This window comes from Strix uralensis, chromosome 3 (genome assembly GCF_047716275.1).
Source record: "Strix uralensis isolate ZFMK-TIS-50842 chromosome 3, bStrUra1, whole genome shotgun sequence".
NCBI lineage: Eukaryota > Metazoa > Chordata > Aves > Strigiformes > Strigidae > Strix > Strix uralensis.
Window position 1 is genome coordinate 8,466,431 of NC_133974.1, and position 25,596 is coordinate 8,492,026.

The window sequence follows — 25,596 nt, forward strand, 5'->3', positions numbered from 1 at the left end:
TTCAAGTCACTCCAATTCAGTAATTTTCTATTTAGAACAAAATCAGGAAATCCCGAACACATCTTTCATTTAACCATGCAAAAGAAATACAACCCCAACAATCATTCATTTGCGTAGGTAGCACAAACTAGCCAGCACTCATTGAAGGCCCCAGGAAAAGTCTTACCCAGAGACTCTAGTTCTGTTCACAAACCCACATGCTGCTTAGCAAACACAGTACAAAATACTTAGTCTTTATGTTGATTTCTCCTTCAGCAAAATGTAATAGTTGACTACAAACTTTATGCCTCAAGTACATGAATAGCAAAATAAAAGATCTGGATGGAAATGGGGTAGAGGGGGGGAAGAAACCTCAATTTTTAAATAAGGATTTTCAACATCTTTGAAACTTGGCCACATGCAATTAATGTTTCAATCAGCTGGCCAGTTCGGGACAGAGGCAGATATACAGTACAAAACCAACTGTGTTCCCCTAAGCCACTATTCCTGTATGGTAATCCCCAGAAAAGCTGAAGTTTTTGTGCGACAAGGCTAAAAGGGGATCTCTGTCCTAATGAGCTAGGTAGTTTAACATCACCCTATCTGTAAGACACCCGTATCAGCACAAGAGAGGCAGAAACCACTTTAACCATTGGTAATAACAATTCCTTCAGAGCTTACTTTGAGGCACTTCATATGCAGTGTGCACCAGACTACCTCATTTCTCTGCTCACACATGCTCCTACCACATGAAGACCTGATAGAACTTTACACTGCAAATCTTGTGATAAAAGTTAAATCCTGAAGATAGTGATATTGAAGATTTTCAAGTTAGTTAGGAATTCAAATGTGAGCTTCCCTGCAGCATGTGTTGCCTAGAAGTTACTGTGAGAAGAATGCAAACTGCAGCAGCTTACACTGAAATGTAAGTGAAACCAATCAGTTCAGTTCCACTTTAGTCCAAAGTGCAAAAATACTATTTTACCTTAAAAGGTGCTATCAGTAGTAATTAAGTCTCAGAGAACTGCCCTCCCAAAATACACTCTAAAGAACTAAGAAGCTTTCTACCTAAGGAAATTCTAAGGATGACCTGTTGTACAGTTACCTCTGCTACGTTATATAGCTAGGCTCTGACCACCAAATTTAGTTGAAAATAATTCTATTACAGCAGATGATAGCACAGCACACATTTTACTCTCTAAGAGCACAGTACGTGAGGATAAGAGTGCATCCAGATATTGCTGGTTACATTTTTGGTTTTGTCTAGTTCCACCTGTATGTAGTTTTTGGCCACTTAAAAGCTAATTTGATCTTGTACTTTTGATAGCATTCTTTTGCTCATTCTTGAGCTGTCCATTAGGTGTAGCAGCAGTTTTATAGTCATTGTCAGGTGTTTTTATCACTAAGAGCCTGAAAGGTTCAGTTGTTTTCCGAAGTCTCTGAACAACAACAGCATTTTGCAACTTTGCTTCCTCTAGCGTGAGCGTCTCGTCTCGCAGCTCTCGAAGTGGCAGCGAAGTAGTCAGTGTGAAAGGAACACTTCCCTCTGATCCTTGATACTTTGTTATGAAGTCTCTGACATGGCTTATTCTGAAAAGAAAAAAAATGAAAATTCAGCATAAGTTGCTCTAATCCTGACACAGACCATACGCACAACACACACAGTCACCACAAGAAGAGAATGAGACACCCACTTCATGTAATAGCTGATGGCACAGAAATGGAGGAATAGAGATGGGGTGGTATCTTGAAGTGCCTGATCCACTGAGAGGCAAGGACCAAGGTTTGCATGCTGAGAGCAGTCCCAAGGGAAAAAGGATGAGTATCTTATTCTGGGCACTCAAATGCTTCACTGGCTCGGATGGTAGTTACACAAGCCTACCATTTCTTAACCAGCTGGTGGAGCCCTTACCTGAGGTTTCTGTAGGCATGACCTAGAATAAAGATGCCTCCAGTGTGTGGTACACGTAGCAGAACCATAATAATATTAAAGAAAAAGGGTTTGCAAAAATTGTCTGTATAGCTTACGAGTTAACTAGGTCTAAATGTAGTCTCCTTCTACCAAAGCAGGTGCAGCAATGAATTCATTACAGATTCAAGCTGCCTGTGAAGGTGTGAAGAACCTTGCAACAAGCAAGCAAGAGAGAGGTTTTGCTGTAGAACAATCAGAATTGACCAATATAATTAGAAAAGGAAGATTACAAGATACATCTACAGTAAAATAAACATAGTGCCAATGCCCATTCTCTGATCCTGAGGCCAACTGGTAGACCGGCTACTGGCAAATTACTAAACTCATCCTTCATCTTCCCCATGCCCATGGAGTTTACTGCCTCCTGGGAATGGTCCGTGATCTGATCTAACATCTGATCCAAGCCTAGATATTGTTTGAGAAGATGCTAGTTGGCTTGGAGGAAAGTCATACTAACAGTTTAGCAGCACAGATGACCAAATTTTCATGGCTTAGCCATCTTACTAAGACAGATATAGCCAGCATCTAATTCCTGTGCACGCAGGCCTCAATTAAAAGAGAGCGCTTGGTCTTACAAGCCTAGAGCCTGAAAAGCTCAAGCAGGCGTAAATTTTTGGCTGGACATTCACAGGTGTCTACATGCATTATATCAAAGTTCATTGGGTCTCAAGAGCAACGCAGGCAATTAGCCACCAGCCATCTGCTTTAGGATGAACAAGTTCCTTTCCAGACTCCATACCCGATGCTCCAGGGTCACACTGACCTAGCAACTGCTCAAGAAGGGACACAACTTGATTCAAGACATCGCTACGTGTGCTATTCCTACAGCACTGCTCTGCTAGTTGCCTCAGTCTCACGTCTCCTATACATGCAATCACAATGCTTAAGGATATGTACTCTAAATGGATTTCTCCCTATTTCTTATTAGGTCATGCACAAGTACTGTATACAGTACAAACATGCTGGTCTTGTGGAAAGAGGGTATGTTATGATGGAATATTTACTGCAAACTACTTTAAAAAGAGCATCCCATCAGTAAGGCTCTTGTTCTGCTCATCTCAGACTTTTTTTTTTTCCTCTAAAAGCACTTAGCAGCTATTCAAACTGCTATTTACCATGAAGACAAAAAGCTTCTAAATATACTTAAATGTGTGAAACCTGGAATAATTAAGATATTAAGCTCTCCAATTAAGTATTTTTAATTAAAAATAGCAATTGACCCTTCAGCAGTATACCACAACAGTGTTTCAGTTCAGACCTCAGGCCACTAACAGTAATGAATTAGTAAGTTAAAGAAAAAATTACAGTCATTAACCATCAACTGCTGAGCTTTTCTTCCGACTAGTCACAAAGACATACACGTTTATCTTGACAGCAGCCTGGGTTGTATTAGATCTATGATCACTTAAAATTGCTTCACAGAGAAGCACTGGCAACATATCCTTTCCATATGATGTGACTGTATAGTGCTGGAGTAATTTCTCAAATTACAAATTTGAGAAAGGTCTCTAAAGACAGTAGTTCTACAATTTAAACAGTTAATCCTACTTTCGCAAAGCTCCTGCATACATATGCTGCGCTGACACCTTCTGACATTATCCTCATTTATAAGTCTCTTCGGGAACCGGAAATTTTACTAATTAAGAATTAAACACACTGGAGGCATTCTATTCTGTTCATGTTGACATGCAGGTGATGAACCTCCCCTGCCGAGGGCACTGACTCTGGCCCTCCTGAGGTTTCACTGGCTCCACTCTAAGTTACATCCTCCAGCTCCCAGCTGTGGTGCTGTCTATGCCCAATGACTAGCAGGCTTTTTACTAAGCAATTTGCTCCAGATGTAGTCATTTTGTGAGGGATCTGGCATCTTAAAAGCTGTTTCCTCTAGTAATGAGCAATACTTTAACTTCCACTAACCTACAAAGGACTCCTACAGTTTCCTCAGATTTTCATTTATGCTCAGTTATGTGCTATTAACATCAGTTTACATTCCTCATCTACTCCTCTACTTTCAGCTAAAAGATTCTCAAAATTTGAAAGGTTTTCTAGATACAGTAGTCCAATGTTAAGTGAACTGAGGAGGTAGATTATTCACAGAAATTAGAGACTTATCATGCATAGAGGCATAGGCCAAATAGTTCAGATGCAAATACACGTGACAGCGCCAAAATAAATCTTACCTGTGAGAAACATTGAATTTCTGAATTATCCTTTCCCCATCAGCTAACCAGATCTGGATGTTAGTGATAGGCTCCAAATCATTTAAGGGCACTAAAGGCAGGTGTCTTTTGTTGTCAGGTCCTTGATGATCATCTCTTACTTTAGAGATTATCCTTGGAGTAGCACTGAAAAGCAAAGCCATATGAGGTTACACCTTCTGTGTACACATGGAAGCTTGAACCTCCCTCCAGACCTCTGCTTCTGGAGCTTTCTGCCCTGTGTCAGGGTGCACTGATGACTTCTGCTTTTAACAAATATAGGAATATTGACATAAATGTCAGGTGTTTATGCCAATACTTTCTCTTGAGGACTTCAACATGCTGAAGAATTTCAGTTCGTTCATGCTAAACATTTTTACAAGATGGAAGGAAACTTAAATATCAAAGGATTAAATACGAATACACAAGAGATGAAACAGTCTGAAGATTCTTCATGCATTTTTTTGTACTCTAATCACACAGGTGAAACTTTAAGGAGTTTGAGTATTGGATTTGCATACTCAATGTTAATTTTCCCTGTAATGTGATTAGTGTAATTCAATTTAACTGAATGCTGTTAGCCTTGATTTAGACCTCAGCATCATCTATTTCAGCTTAGAAGCATTACTCATCTATCAGAGAAATTGACTTAATGTGAGACTCCAGGCTGATGCACACAGCACTTGGATTTAGTTTTTTTCTAAGGCTCTTTTGACAGATGACCCTACCATAAGGGTACTTGACAGAATACAGGGACCTCACTCCAAGTGTGTGGTCTTAAAAAAATTACTGGCAAAAGTTTTTATTCTGAAGAAATGTTTGGAGCTTAGAGCTTCTTTCAGGACTACGCTTGTTCAGCACGTACTGTTTATGTCGTCATAAGGCCTGATCCAACGGGCACATCCTTAGCTCATGTGAGTACAATCAGATGTTTGCTTGCAAAACAATAGCAGTGATTTAAGGAGTAACCATTTCTTCTCTGAGCTCAGCTGTGGTCACCGACTACATGAACACTTCACGGTGGTTTGTGGAACAACTTTCTCTTTGCACAGAAAATTGATGAGTTACTGTTTCTTGAGAGAGAAGTTGGTAACCAATAGCCATAGAATAACAGTCTTAATACTACACCTGCTTCGCGGACAAAGCCCATCCTTGCATCCTTATGCTCTTGCACCTGTCTTAGTTTAATCATAAAGCAGAAGAGTCACAGCCAATTTATTATTAAAACAAAGATGGCTAATGACAATATCTTCAGGCTAATAAAGTCAGAGTCTTGGGCTCAAGTTCTTCTCAGTCTGAGGCATTTCAAAACTTCCTACAGCCCACTCCCTGGTTAAGTGCCCTAACTTCTGGACTATCAGCCAGTAGAGGCACTTTTTATTTCTTCCACTGAAACTCTACAAAGAGAATGAGAATCAAGGAATCTCATTCCTAAGTGAGTGGTAAGAGATGCTCACTGCAACTGGAGGTAGATGAGAGGCACAGAATTGACTGTTTTACATTACACAGAAATCAGCTGGGGCATAAGAACTTGGCACCAACAGATTCCAAAGGCACAACTGTAAAACATTCTGGTACTCCAAGTACAGGTGACTTACTATCACCCACCTGCCTCTACTGATTTACTTATCTCACACCCAGCTTCTGTTCATGCTTTATCTTAATACAAAATAAACCCTAATTGCCCTCCAGATCTGGAAAAAAAGCAAGATAAATGTTGAACAGTCTTGGGAGCAGAGCAACAACAAAAAAAGAAGCTGAAGTCATACTTCAGTCCAGCAATGATCAGCTTTTGCTGTCTACTTGATCAGTGGGGTTCAGTTCCAGGTTCAGACACTGAAGCATAAGCACACATGTGCGAGCTCACTGTCTCCAGCACAGCGGAGGCTGGAGAAGCAGTCAACCATGCAGCTGTCAGGCCTCTGGTTAGCCTGGGCTGAACTACATCTTAGCCCATCAGTCACAGCTGTAGTTCAGACAACTGTCTCAAATGGATACAGATTTTGGTGTCATTCTCAAACCAACTTCCCTCACAGTCACATCTCAGAATTTGCGGTAGGCACTGGAGATGGTTCTTTCAATAGCAAGTATGTGAAACTGAAGCCAACACGTTAAGTGAAGCTGCAAGTTAGAAGGTCTGTATTCACCCAGGTTTAATGCATTTCCATATTCAATAACTTTGCTCTTGTAGAACTGACAGATAAAGCCATCTAGTGGTGGGAGCTTTGACTAAAGCCAAACAGAATCTAAGTCTCTTATTAGCCTGAGATCAAAGCATTATCACCCCTTTTAAAGGCTTATTCCTTTTATAAGATTATCAAAAGATGATGTAAACTACAAATCAAAGAGACATGAGAGCCTCCTGTCAATTTTCTGACAAGGAAAAGCCCAAAAGTTAGGTATCATGCCTTACCCTGGCTAATGGTGAAGAAGCTTGACACACAATATTTTACCTCAGTGAGGTTACAGAGTAAGCCCACTTTGCTACAAGGGATTTCAGTCAATAGTTTAATTAACATGCTTTGGAGGTAGTCTTTAAAATGTATTGACAAGCTTAATAGAAAAGTGCAGTTGTAAATCTTGTTATAAACCCAAACTATTAAATGCAGCTGAACGGTGGTAGATAAAACAGAATACACCCATTATATAGGTTCATAAGGTATCTTGGAAAAGTCTGATAGGTCTCATTTGTTTCTCCTGTACAACAAAAAGGGAGAGGATCAAGCTCGTCTGAGTTATATCAACAAACATATCATTTCTAGTTCCTCCTTTTTTCCTCCAAGAAAAATTTTAATGAGCCAGTCAACAGACTAATTCATAACGTTTCCAGACTGATTCATAACGTTTCATCCACCACATAATCCATCCATCTGGGAACACTGGCAGAAAATCTATAGGCTATTTAAAAAAAAGTTTATTTGGTAAGTGGAAATTTAGCTAGGTTATAAGCTGAAGTAAACTGTTCAATCATTTGCCTCTCTCATTTCTGATTAAGCCCCACAAATGCAACTGTGGAAAGGGAGTTCTATAGCTTAAAGCTTGTTACAGGTCTCAGTGCTACTATTTCCCCACACGGCTTTTCTGCTGAAAGAGTAGCATATGCATGCAATGGACATTTATTAACATCAGGAAGTGAGCACTGTTTATGAAGTAAGAGCACTTACAGCTCATGTTTCCAACATCAGCAAAAATACTTAGTCGTCTTTAAAGAAAAGGCTCTGATAGCATAGCACTGCATAGGCTAGCAAGAGTAGAAAAAAAAGCATTTTATCCAGTCCATAAAGGAAAAAAAATGCTGAGCAAGTTGTAGGAGGTCTCAGTGTACAAGACCAGTCAACTGAAATTCAGAGAATAGCATGTTTCCAGGACCTAAGTCACCTATTGGGAAGCAAGATCATTACTTGCTGTAGGCATGAGAGAGCACAACAAGCAACTGAACAACCTACCATTTAGCACTGGTTAGCAGTGGAAACCAGGCACACTGAAGATCTTTTTGCTTTTGCTATATACAGGTCTACTTGTAGATAAAGTAAGGTTAAGTTCTTGAATGTCGTTTGCTCAGGATTTCAGTGCTACTGAAAGAAGTCTTACAGCATCTCATCCATCTCTCAAGGGAAGACTTTCCCCATTGACCATATCTACTCAACCATGTAGCAGCTGAATGGACTGTGCTGCAGAAACAGATGAAATTGATAAAACAGATACATGCTTCTCTGCAGCAGCCTGGAACCACTCATCCTTTACTGTTATCAGTCTCTTACTCTGCACATTATTATCTTCTTCCCCTGCCTCATCCACTCCTATCCAGGTCACGCTTTCCCCCAGCACAAGCACTGGGCCTTAGCAGCAAGCCCTTTCCACTTAATCAAAACAAGCTGTTCTCCAAAGGTTTCACCACAGTCAACTAACCCCAGTCACTAAGCAGTCCCACCTGTGAAGAATTCCTGTAGGCTCCTGGTCACTGATCATGTTCTGTTCCCTTGGCTGAAGTCTGCTTTTACAGGCATGTAAGTCTTACACAACGGGGATATGTGAAGCAGATAATTTGGCTGAAGTAAGCAAAAGTCACAGGGATCAAATACGTGAACTCCTGGCCTGCCCCTATATGACAGCCATCCAAAATACAGTACTGTTGGGTTATAAATCAAGTCCAGTTTTAGCACTGGCATTAGTGGCTGACACTCTTCAACCACAAGAGAGTCAGGGAGCAAAGGCATGAGGATCACTAACACACTAAAATGTCTTACTGCAATAAATGCATGATTAAATACTGAGGAATTTTAACAGAATGCAAAATAGCCTCTTCTTCAGTTCCCTTTATGGGATTGTCATACTCCCCTCTTCACACACAAAGTATTGCACATACAGCTTTAAAAGAGATTCTTTTAAATCACAGCAGAGTGACAGCCTTTCAGATGGAAACAATTCTGCTAATATTGAGACCTCGAACAAAAAGCCAACAGCATGCTGGCTGTATTAACAGGAACACAGCCAGTAGAGCGTGGGAGCTGATTATCCCTCATGCAACACTTGTTAGACACACCGAAATACTGCATTCAGATCTGGTATCCAAAAATAAAAGAAAGATGTTGATAAACTGGAGCAAGTTCCACTGAGGGCCACCTAGATGGCCACAGGCTAGAGCATTCGCCCTGTGAAGAGAGGCTGGAGGGGCTTGTTCAGCCTGTGGAGAGATGGTGTCAGAGGGGGACACCTAACAGCAGTCTGCTGGGGTCCACAGGGCATCATCAGGAGGAGGCTCTTCATGGCGGACATAAACTGAAACAAGAGATGTTCAGACTGGATACAAGAAAAAAAATTTCCCATGAGGACAGTACAGCACTGAAACAGGCTTTGCAGCTTCCACTCTTCCAGGATTTCAAGGCCCAACTGGATAAAAGTCTGAGCAATCTCATCTGTCTCCACAGCTGACCTTGCTTTGAGCAGGAGCTTGGATTAGAGAACTCCACAGTTTGTGTTGGAAGTGACCTCTGAAATCCTTTACCATATGTGTAGTTCCCTTCAGCTACTCAATCATAGACCCTGTCAGACTACTCACCTTCCTAATCTGTAACCATGCCCAGAAAAAGGATGAAACATTGGCTTTTTCGATGACAAATACACCTTATCTTTTTTATCTTCCACTTTCACATCTACCTCCTCCTTATCAAAAACCTTCCGTAGCTCAAAAGGCAGTTCCCTTGAGAAAAAAAAAAAGTATGTCAGAAAAAGAGCTACTATATTGTTTTCAGTATACAAAATAGATTAATGATTAATACCTGTTCTATGTTTACCCTTTCAAGGACAATGCTTTTAAAAAAAACAACTACACAGGTATTTACTAAGAGTTATGTTAAGTGTAAGACATACAAACAACTTCAAGTTCCTGAACTGCAAATTAACTAGAAAGTGAACAATAAAAAAAAAAGACATCATCGTGCAAGTTGTTGAATGATGTTCAAATTTACTCAGCAGTTACCACTCCAAAGCACATAACGTGTAGGAAGTTCAGTATTGCCATACACTGCTGCAAAAGATTCAATTATTTTATCCCCATACTAAAACAACAACAAAAAAAGACAATTGGCTTTTAAAGAGAAACAACTGAGTTTAGACACAATGTGTTTAATTACAAATAAACACGAATCTCAGCTTTTAAAAATTAGATCACCACTAATAACTACACTCTTTAGTGCAGTAACACCACCTCAGTAATATTTTATTTGCATTAAGCAGAACACAACAATGCCTTTGTCTATCAGCTCTGATGCAGATACTACATTTTTGGGTGGTGGGGCTCAGCTGGCACAGGGGCTGTGCTAAGTGCTTCTCTACCATCGACAATTATTCAGGAACCATCTTGTAATTAACATCTTCACAAGCAAACGGCAGAAGAAAAGTGGCAAACTTTTGATGAGTGCATACAAAGCAAGCAAAGGGCTTTAAACAGTGCAGTTAATTGCTATTACTACTAACACAGGTCACAGCAATAGAGGAGAAATAAAATGTAAAATTAGTATTTTTGATGAGCTAGCAAAGTATGGAAAAGACAAAAAATACAATGGCTTAGTAATTTCACATACTTGAAAAGGAGTTATTAAATTATATTCTCCATAATTTTGTATTCTCCTCTCCATTTTTATGGGGTGAGGAAATAGACTACAAATTAAAGGCTCATTGGTTTGTATGGTCAACCTGTTTTTTTAAAGCAACACTGCAAACACTAGCAGAAATCAGGATGTCATGCTAACTTTTAACAGGGTGATAAAACTAAGATTGCTATATACACGCAAATGACTAAGATAGCAAGTTTGTAGTAGAAAAAACGTCTGAAACTTCAGACTGATGAGAGTTTCTTGATGTTACATGGAACAACTGTGTCCATTTAAGGCTTTTTATCAACAAAAAGAAAACAAAGACCAGAAAACCAGAAATACTCAACCACTTGGGCACCGAGTTCATTAGTCAAAGCGCCATTTGATCAGTAGCTTTTACTGGGCACTCTGATTTATTCTTTATTTCATTCTCCACCTGCTGTGCCCCCTACCAATACTCGCTTTTATCTATTTCATCAGCAACTGTACAACTACTGCAATTGAAAGCTATATTAAACCTGTTGATGTTAAAACAGCCATTAGCCCTGCAGGAACTGAGACAGGCAGCGGCCTACGCTCCTACAGGGATGCTGCAGCGTAGCAAAGCCAAGCAGCTATGTAAAAAATTTAGAGCATAAGCTAAGTGCTATCCAAAGCACATTAACTCAGTCAGATTAAGAACACAAAACTCACTTACCCTTTTTTAATGGAGTCCAAGAACTGCTGGTTTGAAACATCAGTGTAGCTCCTAAGTTCACCCTCATTTACTGTAAACCCATTTTTCCAAAGTTTAACAATTACATCAACCTATAAAGTAAGAATATCTCATTATAACACTGATGTAAAACCAGCTTGATATACCCACAGTACCCTATGATTGCAAATCATCCACTGCACAGACTAAAAATACTGAGAGAAGGCTCACTATAATCTGTTTCGGCCCTGTGCCAACAGACAGAGCAACTGCAATGAGTAAGTGACATTTCCAAGTATCTTGTGTCAATCAGGGTTAGAAATAAACCTTCCCCCAATCATTTTGCTTTCCTAGGTCAAGAACACTCCTTCAATTCAGCAGGAAAAGAAAGAAAAAAAAGCTGGAAGATCCCAGCCAGCTGCAACTCTTCAAGAGCTAATCTGAGAGCACACATGCCTGGTGTTGGAATATCACCTACCAGAATAGTCCAGATGGGGATTTATTAGGGTAGAGCCTTGTTCTGATCATTCAGGAAGATTTTCTGAAAGCAAGGCATTGAGATAATGCATGCAGAGGCCTTTCACTCAGGAAATGCAGCAAGTATCAGAAAATTTACTTCAGACAGTAATACTTTTATATTACCCTGGAATTTCTGGGTATATTCAAAACCTCAGTGTTAGGGGAATGAAAAAATAAATTCTCAGTAATTCATTGACTTTGCCAGAGAACATCCACTAAAGACTTGTGGCCTTCACACTGTTCGCTGATACCTCTCCAACTTCAACATGGATATATTTGGGATTGCATTTTCATATTTATGCATCGTGCCATTTAAGGAAGCATTTGATCACCCAGGTCTGATCCCTGAAATAACCTTGTCTTGACAGATACTTGGCCACATGTACATGCTTCATATACCTCACAAATGAAGAACTGACCTTAGCTGGAAATTAGTTTGTTGATAGTACTTGACAATTTTCTTTTTTTTCTTTTTTTTGCAGTTTGACTTATTAGAAGATGACCGCTACATAAATACACAGTATGTGCAAACTACTAAATAAAATTCCTTCTCTTTTGGTTGGGTAATCTGTCAGAAAAGTATACAGCATTCAGCAAGATTAGATTCCTTTAAAAAGTCTTGTGTCTCATTGTACCAATGCATATGGAAGGAGTTCTCATCATGAGAAGGTTCTTCTATAGTGAACCAGTATGGAAGTTAACATGGACTAATTATTCCACACCAACTTCCCATTCAGCCACTGACACAAGTACTGCCACGGAAACCTCTTCCAGAACCACAGTTTAAGACATTGCTCCTGACACTCCTTTTCTCCCAGGCTCAGTTGGGGATTCATGAACATAATTTCCAGCAACACCCACTCCAAATTCCTCCTTGATATCTTTGTTCTACGTGGCCTTTTCGCCAGCCCCTTACTAGTCTTTGGGGAGTAACAGAAAAATACGAAAAGGACAGAATCACTGAGATACAAACCCATACTAACATCCCACTACTACAACTATACAAATGAGAGCAAATGAAAAAAAATTTATGCTATGCCTCTGCATAAAAAGGCTACAACTCTTTAAACAACTTTTTATGTAATAGTAGTTGTCATTTCTTGCACCTCACGATTAGTGCACTTTTCTCACTAACAAAGCAGAAGTGCATTAGCCAATGCCAGCTTAAGTCCTAGAACAACACTAAAACCACTATAAAAGGTAAGAGCCAGAAGCACAGACCTCACTAACTAAGAGATGGGACACTGTTCCCACTGCTGTCTGAATCCTGTGTGCATTTATTTACAGATGTACTGGATAAGACTGCTGGACTTCTTGCATTTGTTTTCCAGAGTGCTTCTGGAGTGCTATTATGTTAAACTGCAGTATTTTTTCTTCACCACCTACCTGGTTCTTGACTGTAGTTGGGGGCATACATATAGCACCAACCTTCTGAGCTTCTTCAAAAAGGTTATCTACAAAGTAGTCACAGTTTTGTTCTCTACCATTCAAAATCTGATCATCAGTTCCCGATTTACACATCCTGCAGAACAAAGACATAAGTAAAAATGATGCCTCAGAGAGCACATTAGGAGACAAGCAGTTATCCTAAAAGTTCAGTACCAAGAGGCATAGAAGGCATGTTCCCTTGCACCCAGCTTACTTGGTTGTTTCAAAACATTGTCAACTTTGTGTTGTGCCTTTTCTGTAAACTTCTTACAAACCTCCACCTGCTACTATTTTCACTTCAGAAGCATGAGCTAAAGAATGATAGTAGAAAAGGTGGATTCATCCATGCAGAAGCTTCTAAACTTGGTATCAGAGCAAGGAATGCAAGTTAGATGACTCATACTCCTAATTCAGACCATCAAGCATTTAACTGCACACCAACGAAAGGCCTTCCTTAAAGCATTTCCATGATATAGGCTTGGGTGACTTCCCTTGTCATAAGTTTTAAAAAACACATACAAGAAAATTACCCTAGAATTTACTCCCCCACCCCCACTTGAACCTCCACATTCCCAGCACCATCACAGAACCACCATTACTGTCTCTGAAAGCGCATTAGAGAAACTCAGGAACAAGTGACTCAACACCACTCGAACACCTGATGAAATACAATAGAAGACTTCAACGCTGTGGAGACTGCCGGAGTATTAAAAAAAGATGCATAAACCACTTTTCTTTTATAGAACATTGTACATGTGACAGCTGTTTCCGTTAGATTTTCACCAATCAAAATGCAGAAATATGCAACCTGAATGAATGATTATCTTTCAGTTTAGGTTCTTTGCATAGTAAGAGGATTATGCAGCTTTTGGTAAACATTGCAGGAGTTACTCCTATTGGAGATTCAGAAAAGTCTATTTTAAGCAATTCAGAAAAAAAAAATCCCAGCTCTTGAAAAATATCCAGTTTTACATAAAACTCTGCATTGAATTCAAGAGCAGCAATGCTTACTTGAATGGTAATTAGATACATTTGCATAAAAAGGAATTGTTTGCAGTGCATCTATGCAACACTAAGAAACCCTACAGATTAACATCTTTAAACAAAAGAAAAACTCAAAAAATTAAAGAAGAAATTTCAAAAGTACGCTGTCCTCATTTCAGTTTTCTAATAGAACAAAAGAAACTTAAAACGTTAATCTAGGTACTCACTATGTTTTACCTTGGAAACATAACTGGAAAATCAAACATCTCCATATCAAATGCAGAGGTGCACAATGAGTTAGCAATTTGTAAAGCTGCCTTACTATTTTAAATGAAAATATTTATGCAGCTTTTTGCATCTAGGAAACATTCCAGTTATGTGAAAAATCTTTTAGCAAAACAATTTTTTTTTTGAAAACTTCAGTATATGTGGAACAGGTGAATACAGGAAAAAATAATTTAAATTTAACATAAAGTTTGAAAAGTCACGACAAGACACACAAACAGCAATAGGAAAGGAAGAGGAAAAAGGGGGAGGGGGAACTGGCACCTACCATTCTTTCTTCACAGTTTTCATATTGTCCATGTCTTTCATTCTGGTGCTTCGCCTAATTACAAAAAGAAAAACGTTTTTTTAAAGAAAGCAAAACAAACCAATCAGACAAAATGCCCAGCACACTTTGCCTCCTTTTGTAGCTGAAACACTCTTCTTAGTTTTCCCTGTGTTGATAGTACGTTTAACCAGAAACCTCAACCTCCCCCCCACCAAGTCTCCAGATGGTTCTTTGTTTTCCTGCAGTTTCTAATTTAATGACACATGAACCATACATTGGTTTCAGACATTCAAAAGGAGGATCACTTTATCATAAAAGTACAAAATAAATTCCACAATAATCATGTGAATTGAAAATACATGCTCATACTTATGCTAAACAAGGAACAAATATCACATTCCTTTTCTGAGCAGCATGATTTAAACTGCCCTGATTTTTCACAACACAATGAGACAGTTGCAGAAAAACTGCACTGCTGCTGCTGGCATTCTAATGACCTTCACCTTAATAGTGTGCATTATCTGTCAGGTTCCTCTTCCCACCATACCTCAACATATTGGTGCAGCATCCCAGACACTGAATTATCATTTCTGGTCTACTGTTTAGCTGGAAAGAAAATCCTGGATTTGCAAATACTAAATATACTACAGGATTAGTGTACCGAGTCAAAAGAAATTAATGTCATACTGATCTCATTACACTCACTTCTGAGCTTTCTAAAAAAAAGTCATAAAAAGTCACAAAAAGCCAGGGACCCCCCCACAAAGCCCTTAAAAAAAAAAAAATCACTTCAAAATTAGACAAACCCCCAGGAGAACATAAATTTTAAGTTGCAACTGTGTGTAAAGAGTTATTCCTGAAGACTGATGGGTACAGGTTACACAGATGATGTTCTGCTCCTGGCAGGTTTGGGATTAAGTCATGACACCGTACATGGCTTTTAGCGAGTGTCAAACTACGCAGTGTCAACCATCATACTCCTGAAAACGGAGTATGCACAGCAAGACTAAAATAAATTTTAAGTGGTCTTGACACCTAATTTAACAAGATGGAGAGGTTAGGGGGAAACAACATTCACTGCAGCACTAACAAAAACAACCCCATTAATTTATTCAGTACTAATTCATGTTCCTCAGGAGGTTGGTACTGGTATTCTTTCATCTTGAAAGTTAAATCCTTGTGCCACATGTTCTATAGAAATGTATATAGGCCTTCAGAAAATCCCCATAACAACCAAAAAGATTCAGTCAATATGTCCATAACAGGTTTTGAAGTTTAGGCAGCCTTCAATTTAATGCTGTTATGCATAAGATCAAAAATGTTATACTTAGCACACCTTTGACATATCACACAAGATGCAGTAGAGTCTTGCTGGGTTTTTTCCCTCCCCTACGAGTGTTCTGCCAGAGCATTATATATATATATATATATATATATATATATCAGGCAAGCCTGTGCTGGTACATTATGACCTTATAAGCATATCTGATCACTGTACTTGGAACTTTGTACCTGCACTTGGAAAAAATGAACTTTCTGTATCAAGTAAGTATGCTGCATTTAAGAGCGCTTAAAAATACAACTTTTCAAACTTCTCCCAAATTAAGCTTTACCACACTTTAGCACAAAGTAATTTTTTGTGTTCTGTGTTAATGTGATTATCTTCTAATCTTTCATTATTCAACAGACTACTCCCCAAAGCAACAAGAGCCACCTCCAGCCATCTGCTTTTGTTGATTCTCCGTGACTTGTCATCAGAGCTGTTAAAAAGAGACAGACACAATGAAGCAGCTCTTCAAATTAATTCTTTTGCTACATTAGTCTGGCCTCAAATGTGGATGAGTAGTATTCAAAACTGGTCAGCTGTGAAAGTCGCTGTTCCTTCTGAAGTACAACAGCAATTACACTTAGAAGTGTTTGTGTTAATATATCAAGGTAAAGAAATCGGCCTATACAGCATATTGATGGTTATTATGACCAAAAAGCCATCAGGAGATAGCGATCAGACTACACGGCAAGCACTTTAGCTCAGCAAGCCAACCCAACGAGCACAAACAACCTCTCCTGCCAACTTCTGACAGCCATCCCTAGATGTCACTTAAAACATTAAAGAGTCTTCGTTTGGGTTTTTGGGGTTTTTTTTTGTGTGTGTGTGTGTCTGTGATAAAAAGTATCACAGAACTGAACTTCCACCTCCGGAAATTAAGTTTAAAACACAGGAAGAACCTGAAGCTGCCAGCAGCCCACCACAGCTACACCTGATCGCAGTGGTGGGGCACTCAGGGCCCTTCCCAGCTCGGACCAGTTTCTGCCGCAGGGTCAATACTGTTGAGCCCACACACCCAGTTATTTTGATGCAAGAAAAACAAAACAGAAACTACATTTGATGCTTTCCTTGCTCTGAAGGGCAGAAATGTTCAAGCAAGCTCACACAGCCCTCTCCCCTCGTGGAAGTCTGTCTTACTAACTTTGGCAGAAAGTAAACTCCTCAAGTTGAAACCCGCTTACAGCAGAGCGCAGTCTATCACTACACCACACAGAAATGAGGACTGAAAACTGCACCGCATCGTGCGACAAACACGCAGCTACAGAAAAATGGCATGTCCTAATTAAGGGCGAGAAGGGCATCAAACCTAATGGCCTGAACGTGACTGATACGCTCAGGTAAAAATCGCAGCGTAAACGTTTCCTCTCCAGCTGCCCAGAAGGGCTGTGTATTTTGGAAAGAAACCTGACAGCCGCCCCCTCCCCGGCCTGCCAGCACCTGAACTCAGCTGCACCCCCGGCACACGGAGCGGAGGCTCCGCGCCTCCTGCCAACGCCGCTGCCCCCAACACGCCCCGCCGAGCGGCAGCCCACGCCAGCACCCCGGCGCGGTGGGCAGACAGGGACGATGAGACAATAACGCGGTAGCCACGCGGAGGAGTAACGCCTCAGGGTGGCCCAGAAAGGGCCCAGGCCCCCTAACACCCCCCCCCGTTCCGCCCGAGCTGAGGGACGCCTCACACTGACACCCCGCTCCACGCGGGACGGGACCGGGGGCCGCCGGCGGAGCGGGGCGGAGCAGCCGGGCGGAAGGCGCGGGAAGGCTCAGCTCGCCCTCCCGCTCCGGGCGGCCCCAGGGACGGCCGCAGCTAAAGTTGAAGCCCCGGCCGGAGCTGAGGGAGTGGCGGCGCGGCGGGACGCGCCCCCCCCCGGCCCGGCCTCTCCCCGCAGCAACTCACCCGATGGCCGGCGCCGGCCTCCCCCGCCGCGCCAACTCCTCGGTGTCCCGCGCCCCACCGCGCACGCGCGGCCGCCAACGGCCAGTGCCCCCGGTGCCCCCGCCCGGACCGGGCGAGGCGGGGCGGGGCGGGGCGGCAGAGCTCCACCCCCGCCACCGAGGGGCGGGGCTTCGGCCGCCATGTCGCGGGGAGGGGGCGGGTGAGGTGGGCGGTTGTGTGGTGTCGCGAGTGGGGTTCGTGGGGCTCTGCACCCGCTTGTGCGGGGGGGAGACGCAGCTTCTTCAGAGCCGGCCCTGCCCGGGTTTACGGCCCGGTGCTCCCCGCCCGAAGGAGCCGGCCCCCCACCGCACCGCCGCGGCTCGCCCTCTGAGGGCAGGGGCCAAAATGTCCGGGTGGGCCCGGCGGGGCCTGGTGCAGCGCCGCGGCCGTGACTCGCGTCTCTGCGCAAGGGGCTGCTGCCGCCCTTCGAGGGGCGGATAAACCTCCGCCTGCCAGGCTAGCGTGTTCTGCTGCAAGGGCGGATTTCTCCTCCTGGCCGAAGAACAAAAGATACAGTTTATATGTCTGTGTGCGCACGGGCGAAGGACAAAAAGCGGCATTCAGCGAGCGCCCACAATAGCGGAGAAAGGGCCCAGTGTCTCGGCCAGACGGCTGCGCCCGCACCTCCGCCCCGGCCCCGCCGCGCTGCGCTCCCAGCACCGACGTGGAGCTGCCCCCGGCTCTTTGTCCTTCCAGCCCCGCGTAGACGGCAGGAACAGCCGCACACTGCACCCTTTGGAGAGGAGGAATGCCTCATTATGCTGGAAGGACTAATTAAGGGCGAGTGTTGACATATTTGAAAAGGAGCTCTGCCGAGGCCTTGCACCGAGGACAAAAGAGCGGTGTGGTGGCTGGAAAGCAGAACCCCCGAGGGTACATTAGAAAAGAGAAAATGGGACGGGATCCCCAGGGAGGCGAGAAGCATTTAGCGGAGTCTCCCTGCCCTGTGCCGAGCCCTCGCAGAAGGAGCTATCCAAAGCAAACACCGCGGCGGAGCCGCCAGCGCCGGCAAACACACGCAGAGCGGGGCAAAAGCACCGATTCCGTGCGATTCACAGCCTGCACCTGCATGCTTTTTAATAAGTTGGGTTTTTTCTTTCCCCCAATAATTAGCGATGCACTGTAAAACATTTAGAATTTACCTAAATTGAACAGCCACAACTAGCTAATTCACATTAATTAGTGAGAAATCCACTGCGAATTTACAAGTGCGATCAAAGATAATTCTAAAAGGTAATACTTCATTGAATGTCGTCTTCACGGAGGAGCTGTTTCTGGAATCACTTAATCGTAACAAAATCACATTCTTCAAAAATACTGAAATAAGATGCTTAGTCTCAGAGTTCAGTGAAGGTAACAGAAGTAAAATCTGACCCTTCACAGTTTTAATTCCTTCCTCACATCACAATGCACTAAACTTTTGAAGACAGTTTGGATTAATCCTTAAGTTTTAACTGAATGAGATCTAATTACAGCTCCTGCCTATGAATCTTCAGGGAAAATAAAAGAAATTTGCCTTTTGTTCTGGTGTAAAATACATATAGTCTTATCTTCCAAAATATGGATTTCTGAGATTCTAGTCTCCCTGGTTTTGTTTAATGTTTTAAATAACTTTAAATTTTTGGATAGAAGGAACTTGTTTGTTACAAGTGTTACTGATTCTATTAAATGAGGTTTTAAATGTTTAGAACTTAAAACAAGAATATCATACCATTGTTGAAAAGGTCAAGGAATTTACAAAGTTACAGGTAAAACTTCAGAAGGTTGTTTTGCAGTGCTGGACTGTTTTGTATTTTCTTTTCAAATTTTAAGTACATTGGCTCCATTTCACTAAAGTTCATTAGTGTGCTTAACCCTTGCTTGGGGCCCCTTTCTGCAAAAATTTCATAGACCCGAAGGTAAGTATAGAAGGAGGCAAGATTGGACTTACCTGGTGTAATGATGCAGGCTTTCCAACTGCAATCACGTATTGATTTAGAAGATTAGGTCTATTACTGGAAATCAGAGTACATCTGGAGACATGCTGACCTACTACAATAGGAATCGGTGTCCTAGTGAATTTAGTGGTTTCTTAAAAGCTCTTCTAAGTACAGCTGTGCTCCCTCAGGACTGCAACTATTGACAAAGCAGAGGAGTAAGAAAAATCTTATGGAAGATACTACTGTCTTCAACTCCAGTATGACGTAAAAAATCATTTTTTTCTTCAAAGCTGGAAATTTTCAAGTGAGTGTTGTTACAATCAAGAGGTCACTAAAATCCTTTTAGACTGTGCATTTCATACGGCTTATTCTCTGGCAAGAAATAGGACATGAGATGAACAGAGCAAATGGTCCTTTTCTTACTGTGTGGTGAATAGAAGCAAACAGCCCAGACTGAGTTCACTGAAAAAAACTCTTAACAGGGTATTCATGAGATGAATACAACCATCTCATGCCCCCTTTGTCAGGAGAGATCAGATGCACTGGTGTGGAAGATAGTAACAACCCCTGAACTTGTTTTATAATGTAGGAGTGAATCTCAGTGTTGACAAAGTAAAGCAGTGTTTCAGCTGTCACCACCCATCCCGTCAAGGTCACAGAAGAACCAGTGCACATAGTGTATCTAAAAACAAGCAGAAAATTCATTTTGAAGGGATATTTTTAAACCATATATTTAACAAGGTTAACCCGAGCCAGAGGAAACCATCAGCTACCTATAATTAAACATCAGCTGTATTGATTGACCTTAACTTGAGATAGCAGTTGTTGCCTGAAGCCTTTTGAGCTGGAACAGAATGGGAGGGAAACGGGACCGTAAAATAAATAGGAAAACAGAATCTGGTTATTTTGTACTTGGCAAGTCCATTGACAAAGACAGCACGTTCCTCTGCATGGTGTCATTTTCCCACACGCTCCTTGCAGGAGTGTTAAACCTTGTAGGCTACCACACAGGGAGAAAGGGCTTAAGGAACCGATGTTTCTGGAAAGTTAGCTGCGCAATGGAAAAGTGAGTCATTGTTTTATGGGAGATGTTGGGTGAATCAGCATTCATGAAGAGGGTGTTACCCCCATGCAATGAAAGGAATATCCACACATGCTGCTGGGCTCTTGGACTGTAAATCCACAACAAAAGTGAATATAGCTTCAATTTTAAAAGTAATGTGGAATGCATAAAACCATGAAAAATTCAAGACAGCCTGAGCAACTGTTTGTACCAGATAACACACATTTGGAAATAACATATGATGTGAATTCTCAAAACAAAAGACACTTTTAAGTGAAATTACAATGATGATATGGTAGTACAGTTTATGAAAATCGTTCTTGGATGTGTAACAAGAAAACACGCTTCTAAAGCTAAGATTGTGTGTGAGGACCAGGGAGATTTATGGGCAAATAATGCTTCCCCATATGACCTTAATCAAGCCATGATGCATTTGTATGCGCCTAAAGCTTATCTACAAATATGTTAATAAATGCCTATTTTTATTGTAAACCTTTTAGGGCAGAGTCTCTTTTTTACTACAAAGCTATATATCACCCAGCATAGTAACAGGCTGGTGGTACTACTTGCATATGATTAATGATCATAAACACCAAAGTGAGATGATTTGCCACTTTTGTCCAAGACAGAAGCAATTTACAGTCTGAATGATAGTGAAAAACAGACCCTGTGGACTCCTGGCTTACAATATCATCAGCCTGCGAGTTTCACACAATTATTAGTATTAGAAAAACTATCTACTGCAACCTTAGCTCAGCGGGAAAAATGTTATGGAAGCTAATGGCTAGATGTGATGGGAAGATTATTTTGAAATATTAGGAGGTAAGTCTTACCACTCCCATTTAATGTCATCTAAGAAATCTACTCTCTGATCCCGCTTCAAGTTGCAGTGATGTTATCTGTTGTAGTGTGGAAAACAATCTTCAGATAGCTGGGCTGATTACAGGACTGAACATTACCTATTTAATTCTAAAACATTATACGTTTTAAAATGATAATGGTAGTCTTCACATAACGGGCTATCTTTAATAACGTTGCAGAATGCTTGCAGTGTGGAGTGACTGTATCACCTTACGTGTTCAAGTTCAAGGTAGTACCAATCCTGACTACTGGACACTGCTTGTTTGATGCTTCCAGACTTACATCCCATGGGCATATCTCTGTAATGGACAATTCTCAAAGGAGAAACCACACAATCTTAATTTCCTAAGAAGCCCCCGGGAAAGGATTTAGGGCAGGTTTACATAACCAAGAGCTCTTGTGAATCTTTTATTTTGAAATTCAACTGAAGCCAGGATGAGTTGACAGCATGACGGAGAGAAGCACACAAGAGCTTATAAATAGAGTCCTGAGAAGATGATTTGATTTCCATTCTTTGGAATGTTACAACTATTCAGAGATATTGCAAAGTAATCTCTGGTAAATTGCCCATGATTGGAGCAAATGGTAACTCACTGAATAGAGCCCTCTGGTCCTTACTAGGCTGAAACCCTCTGCAAAAGTTCTGAATAAGGGATGAAGGACTTTCTCTTTTGTTGTAATGCATTCCTCATTTCCTTGGAAAATAGGGACAGGTAGCAACAAAATCTTCCATCTCTAAATATTTCTTGTGCCATTAAATACTATTCAGAGCAAACAAGGCTTTCCATCCTGCGGCATTTTTTAATGTCGTTTTACATCGCTAAGTGCCAGTAAGATTTCATTCCCCAAGTCTTGTTTAATGGAAAGGGATTATTTTGCTCAAGTACTCTTTAATCTTTTTCCAGTTTCCCAGTGGTGTACCTGCCACAGCAGATGTTGTGGCTTCTTCTTAATACATGTTTCAGATATCTTAACTTTCTTTTGTGAACAACTGGAGATAAAAGGGTCTGTAAGCTTCCGCATTTGTTATAAATTGGTTCCATTTGAAATGTAGTTTTTCCCAATGGCTTTTATTTTGAGAAGCATTTAGACATCTGTAAGACCAAACTACAAATCTTGAAATTGAATCTTACTGGGAATGAGCTCTACCAAATTTTTACATAGTACTTGTGGAGTGTGGCTTCAACCCTTCTCCCCTTCCTTTCTTCGCTGTCTTTTGTCTTTTGCTACTCGGAGTTCCTATATTATTTTTTTCACAAAGCTTTTCTTGCATACAGAGTGCAGAAGAGGGTCAAAATAGGTTTTTAATTCTGTTCTGTCTTCATATGACATTTGAAACAAACAACAGATATAAAAAATGGGAACAAGTAAATTCTTGGATTAGTGAAATTACTCTAAATCCATTTCTACAGTAATTATTTCATTGTTAAACCATATTTAAAGCTCTAAGTATGTGTGATATACAATATTAATCCTATGTTAACATGTTCTCTGTAGTAAATACAAAAATTCCAAACAAAAGTAACAAGCAAACCTTGTAATTTATGATTTATTAATTTACATTGTCAGTACTAAAATGGCGATGGAGCTCATACAGAAGCTATAAAGCCATAAGCTGTTTGAGTCAAGATAACTAGCCACACCTTGTAAGAGGAACAAGACAACTAAGAAACCTGAAAATAAAACCATCTGTGAAAAACAATCTAGGGGGTAAACCTCCAAAGTGAAGCATGTCTTCACATGTTCCCTACTACGCTAACATAATGAGAATAAAGCACTAAAAATGGTTCAAAGCAGTGAGCAGGGATTTTTAACTACCTCAATCCCTCTACAAGAGTAGTCCCTCTGGCGTCATAAAGAGTACTCACTTGAGTGTGGCTCACAGGGATGAGATCAGAACACTAAAAAAAAAAAAAGAAAAAAGGTCACAACTATGTTAAAAATATTTAGTAAACATAAAATAAATAGTTGTGGGTTTTCTGTTGCTTCAAGCAGATCTGGATAGGCACCCCAGAAAATCAATTTGCTTGCATAACGACTAAGTTTATTTTACTTTTAAAAAGTCATCAGCGTTCAGGAGAGGAGGAGTGCTGGTTTGAATCAGGCATGTTGCAAACAGATGTTATGCAAGTTTCCCCAAACAGTCCTGCCAATGCATTGCAATCCTGAGTTATGACATCCACTATAACTGCTGCAGTCTGGGCCCTTTTTTGGGCCACAGATTGATCTGTTGGTTTTCCCAAAATGGGGATGATATTTCTGTGATGCACACAAAAAACTTGAAGAAGATCAACATATTATTTTTAATTTTCAGACCAAAAGACTTTGGACACCATGTCTGAGTTACACAGCCTACCAGTAGTACAGGACAGAAATGGAAAAGTACATTATTTGTCATCATAAGATTGTGATGCTAACTCTTAGCAAGCATATCTCCTGGCTCTTTCCTATGATGTGTTTGCTAAGGGACAGTCTCTTGCAGTTTCCTTCTACTTTTGAAGGATAAAAGGAAGTCATTTCCAAATACTGTTTTCAAAAACCATTGTAGGTTTTTAATTAAAATACTCCTTTAGCCTACAAGTGTATGAAATGGCTACATGCTTTCATAACCTTTAAACAAATAAATGAAGAAACAAAGGATATGAAGCATAAGAAAACTAATCTCACGGAGCAGAACAACTCTACTTTTGAAAGACCCTGCAGATTGTTGAACAGAAGATGAAGTAGTGTTGCTAATACAGATTAAAAGCTCTAAATAGAGAATGTCAGATGAGAAAAAGACCATAGTTCCTACTCTGAAACACACTGTATTTTAGAGTATCTCATAAAAATGAAAATTTGTCGCTCTTCACAGTAAGGAAATTTTTGCTTGGAAATCTAAATAGCCCGTTTTCTTATTATACATCCTAATGTCCTTGTTGCATATTTTATATTTTTAAGTACATGCTCTACCATAATTTTTCACACTTTATTCTTGAAAGATGTGGGAGTACGCAGGTAAAGCAGAATAATAGTTTTTACATTTATTGTTCTTTACTAAAACATTATTGCACTTTCCATCTTTAAACAATACTTCGATAAAGCTTGCCGGAGCTTAACAGCCTGAGACATGTGATCAGTAATTTTATTATACTATTCTTTTTTGTTAAAGAAGCAGAAAGCACTGAAATAACTTGCCCAGCCGTGCCAAACAAGTCAGTGTGAAAATTTAAAGGTTGAGACTTTGTCACCTACAGCTCTATGCTTGTATTACTCGGCTAGATTTCTTTTACAAAGCTTTTGGTTTCGGGGCTTACGTGCAGGCACTGTGATAAGTTCAATAAAGGGCAACAAGTTGTGAGAGAGGAGCGATTCTTAGCGCACATGAGTGAGAAGGGATTGGATTATATAGTTCGTGAATAGTCTGAAAAGCATTTAGGCATCTAACGTACTATAATACAAACTATTCTTCCCTCTGCGTTTAGGGGAACTGTGATAGAAGAGGGAAGCGAGAGAAAAATAAGCTTTCCAGCGTCTGAGCAATCCACATCAAACGCCAGCCGAGGCTACCGGGCAACAGACAGATGTTATCGGTGACTTGTAGGGCAGGTGAAGCACGGGCGCGTTCCTGACAGCCTGCCTCTCAAGGGGATTTCTTAACAGTGGGACTCACCAGGCTGTGAAGTAGTTTTCCACGGCGAATGCTGGAGATCCTACCCTTGGAGGATCTGTTCGCCTAAGCTGTCATGTCAGTGACTGGGAAGAGCCTACCCGGGCGAGCAAAGCGGCAGGCTCGAGTCCCCCAGGTCCCGGGGCAGAGCACCCTTTTCGGCTGTACACGGTGCCACCTTTCACCCCCCCGCGACCCTGGGCTGCCGATTCTGCCCTGCCCTTGACCTCCTCTCCTCGGCGCACCCTCACCCCTCGGCTTAAGCCTCCAGGAGGCGGCGGCGGCGGCTCCACCGCCCCGCCGGGCCCCGCCGGGAGCGCCGGGCCAGGCCCGTCCAGCGGCCGGCCGGCTCCTGACAGGCTGCGGGCAGGTCACGGCCTGGGCCCTGGGCCTCAGCGCCCACTCGGGCCCCGCCGCGG

The 25,596-nt window shown here is 41.3% G+C and overlaps 1 protein-coding gene across 7 annotated transcripts; it reads right to left on the bottom strand.

Annotated features, from left to right (window-relative positions):
* On the bottom strand, window positions 1-25,456 carry UBXN2A (UBX domain protein 2A). Of its 7 annotated transcripts, XM_074861482.1 has the most exons (9): window positions 25,181-25,456; window positions 23,397-23,429; window positions 19,616-19,800; window positions 14,423-14,476; window positions 12,844-12,979; window positions 10,942-11,051; window positions 9,209-9,349; window positions 4,132-4,296; window positions 1-1,569 (listed from the first exon to the last, which is right to left on the bottom strand). In XM_074861482.1, exons 4-9 carry the CDS (start codon window positions 14,461-14,463, stop codon window positions 1,281-1,283), a joined length of 882 nt encoding a protein of 293 aa, XP_074717583.1. In that variant the 5' UTR covers window positions 14,464-14,476; window positions 19,616-19,800; window positions 23,397-23,429; window positions 25,181-25,456; the 3' UTR covers window positions 1-1,280. The 7 variants fall into 7 exon arrangements, with proteins under 7 accessions (XP_074717583.1, XP_074717582.1, XP_074717587.1 ...); XM_074861481.1 differs by lacking the exons at window positions 23,397-23,429; window positions 25,181-25,456 and having other exon boundaries at window positions 19,616-21,141; XM_074861486.1 differs by lacking the exons at window positions 19,616-19,800; window positions 23,397-23,429; window positions 25,181-25,456 and adding an exon at window positions 17,647-17,702.
* Window positions 25,457-25,596: the final 140 nt, after the last annotated feature.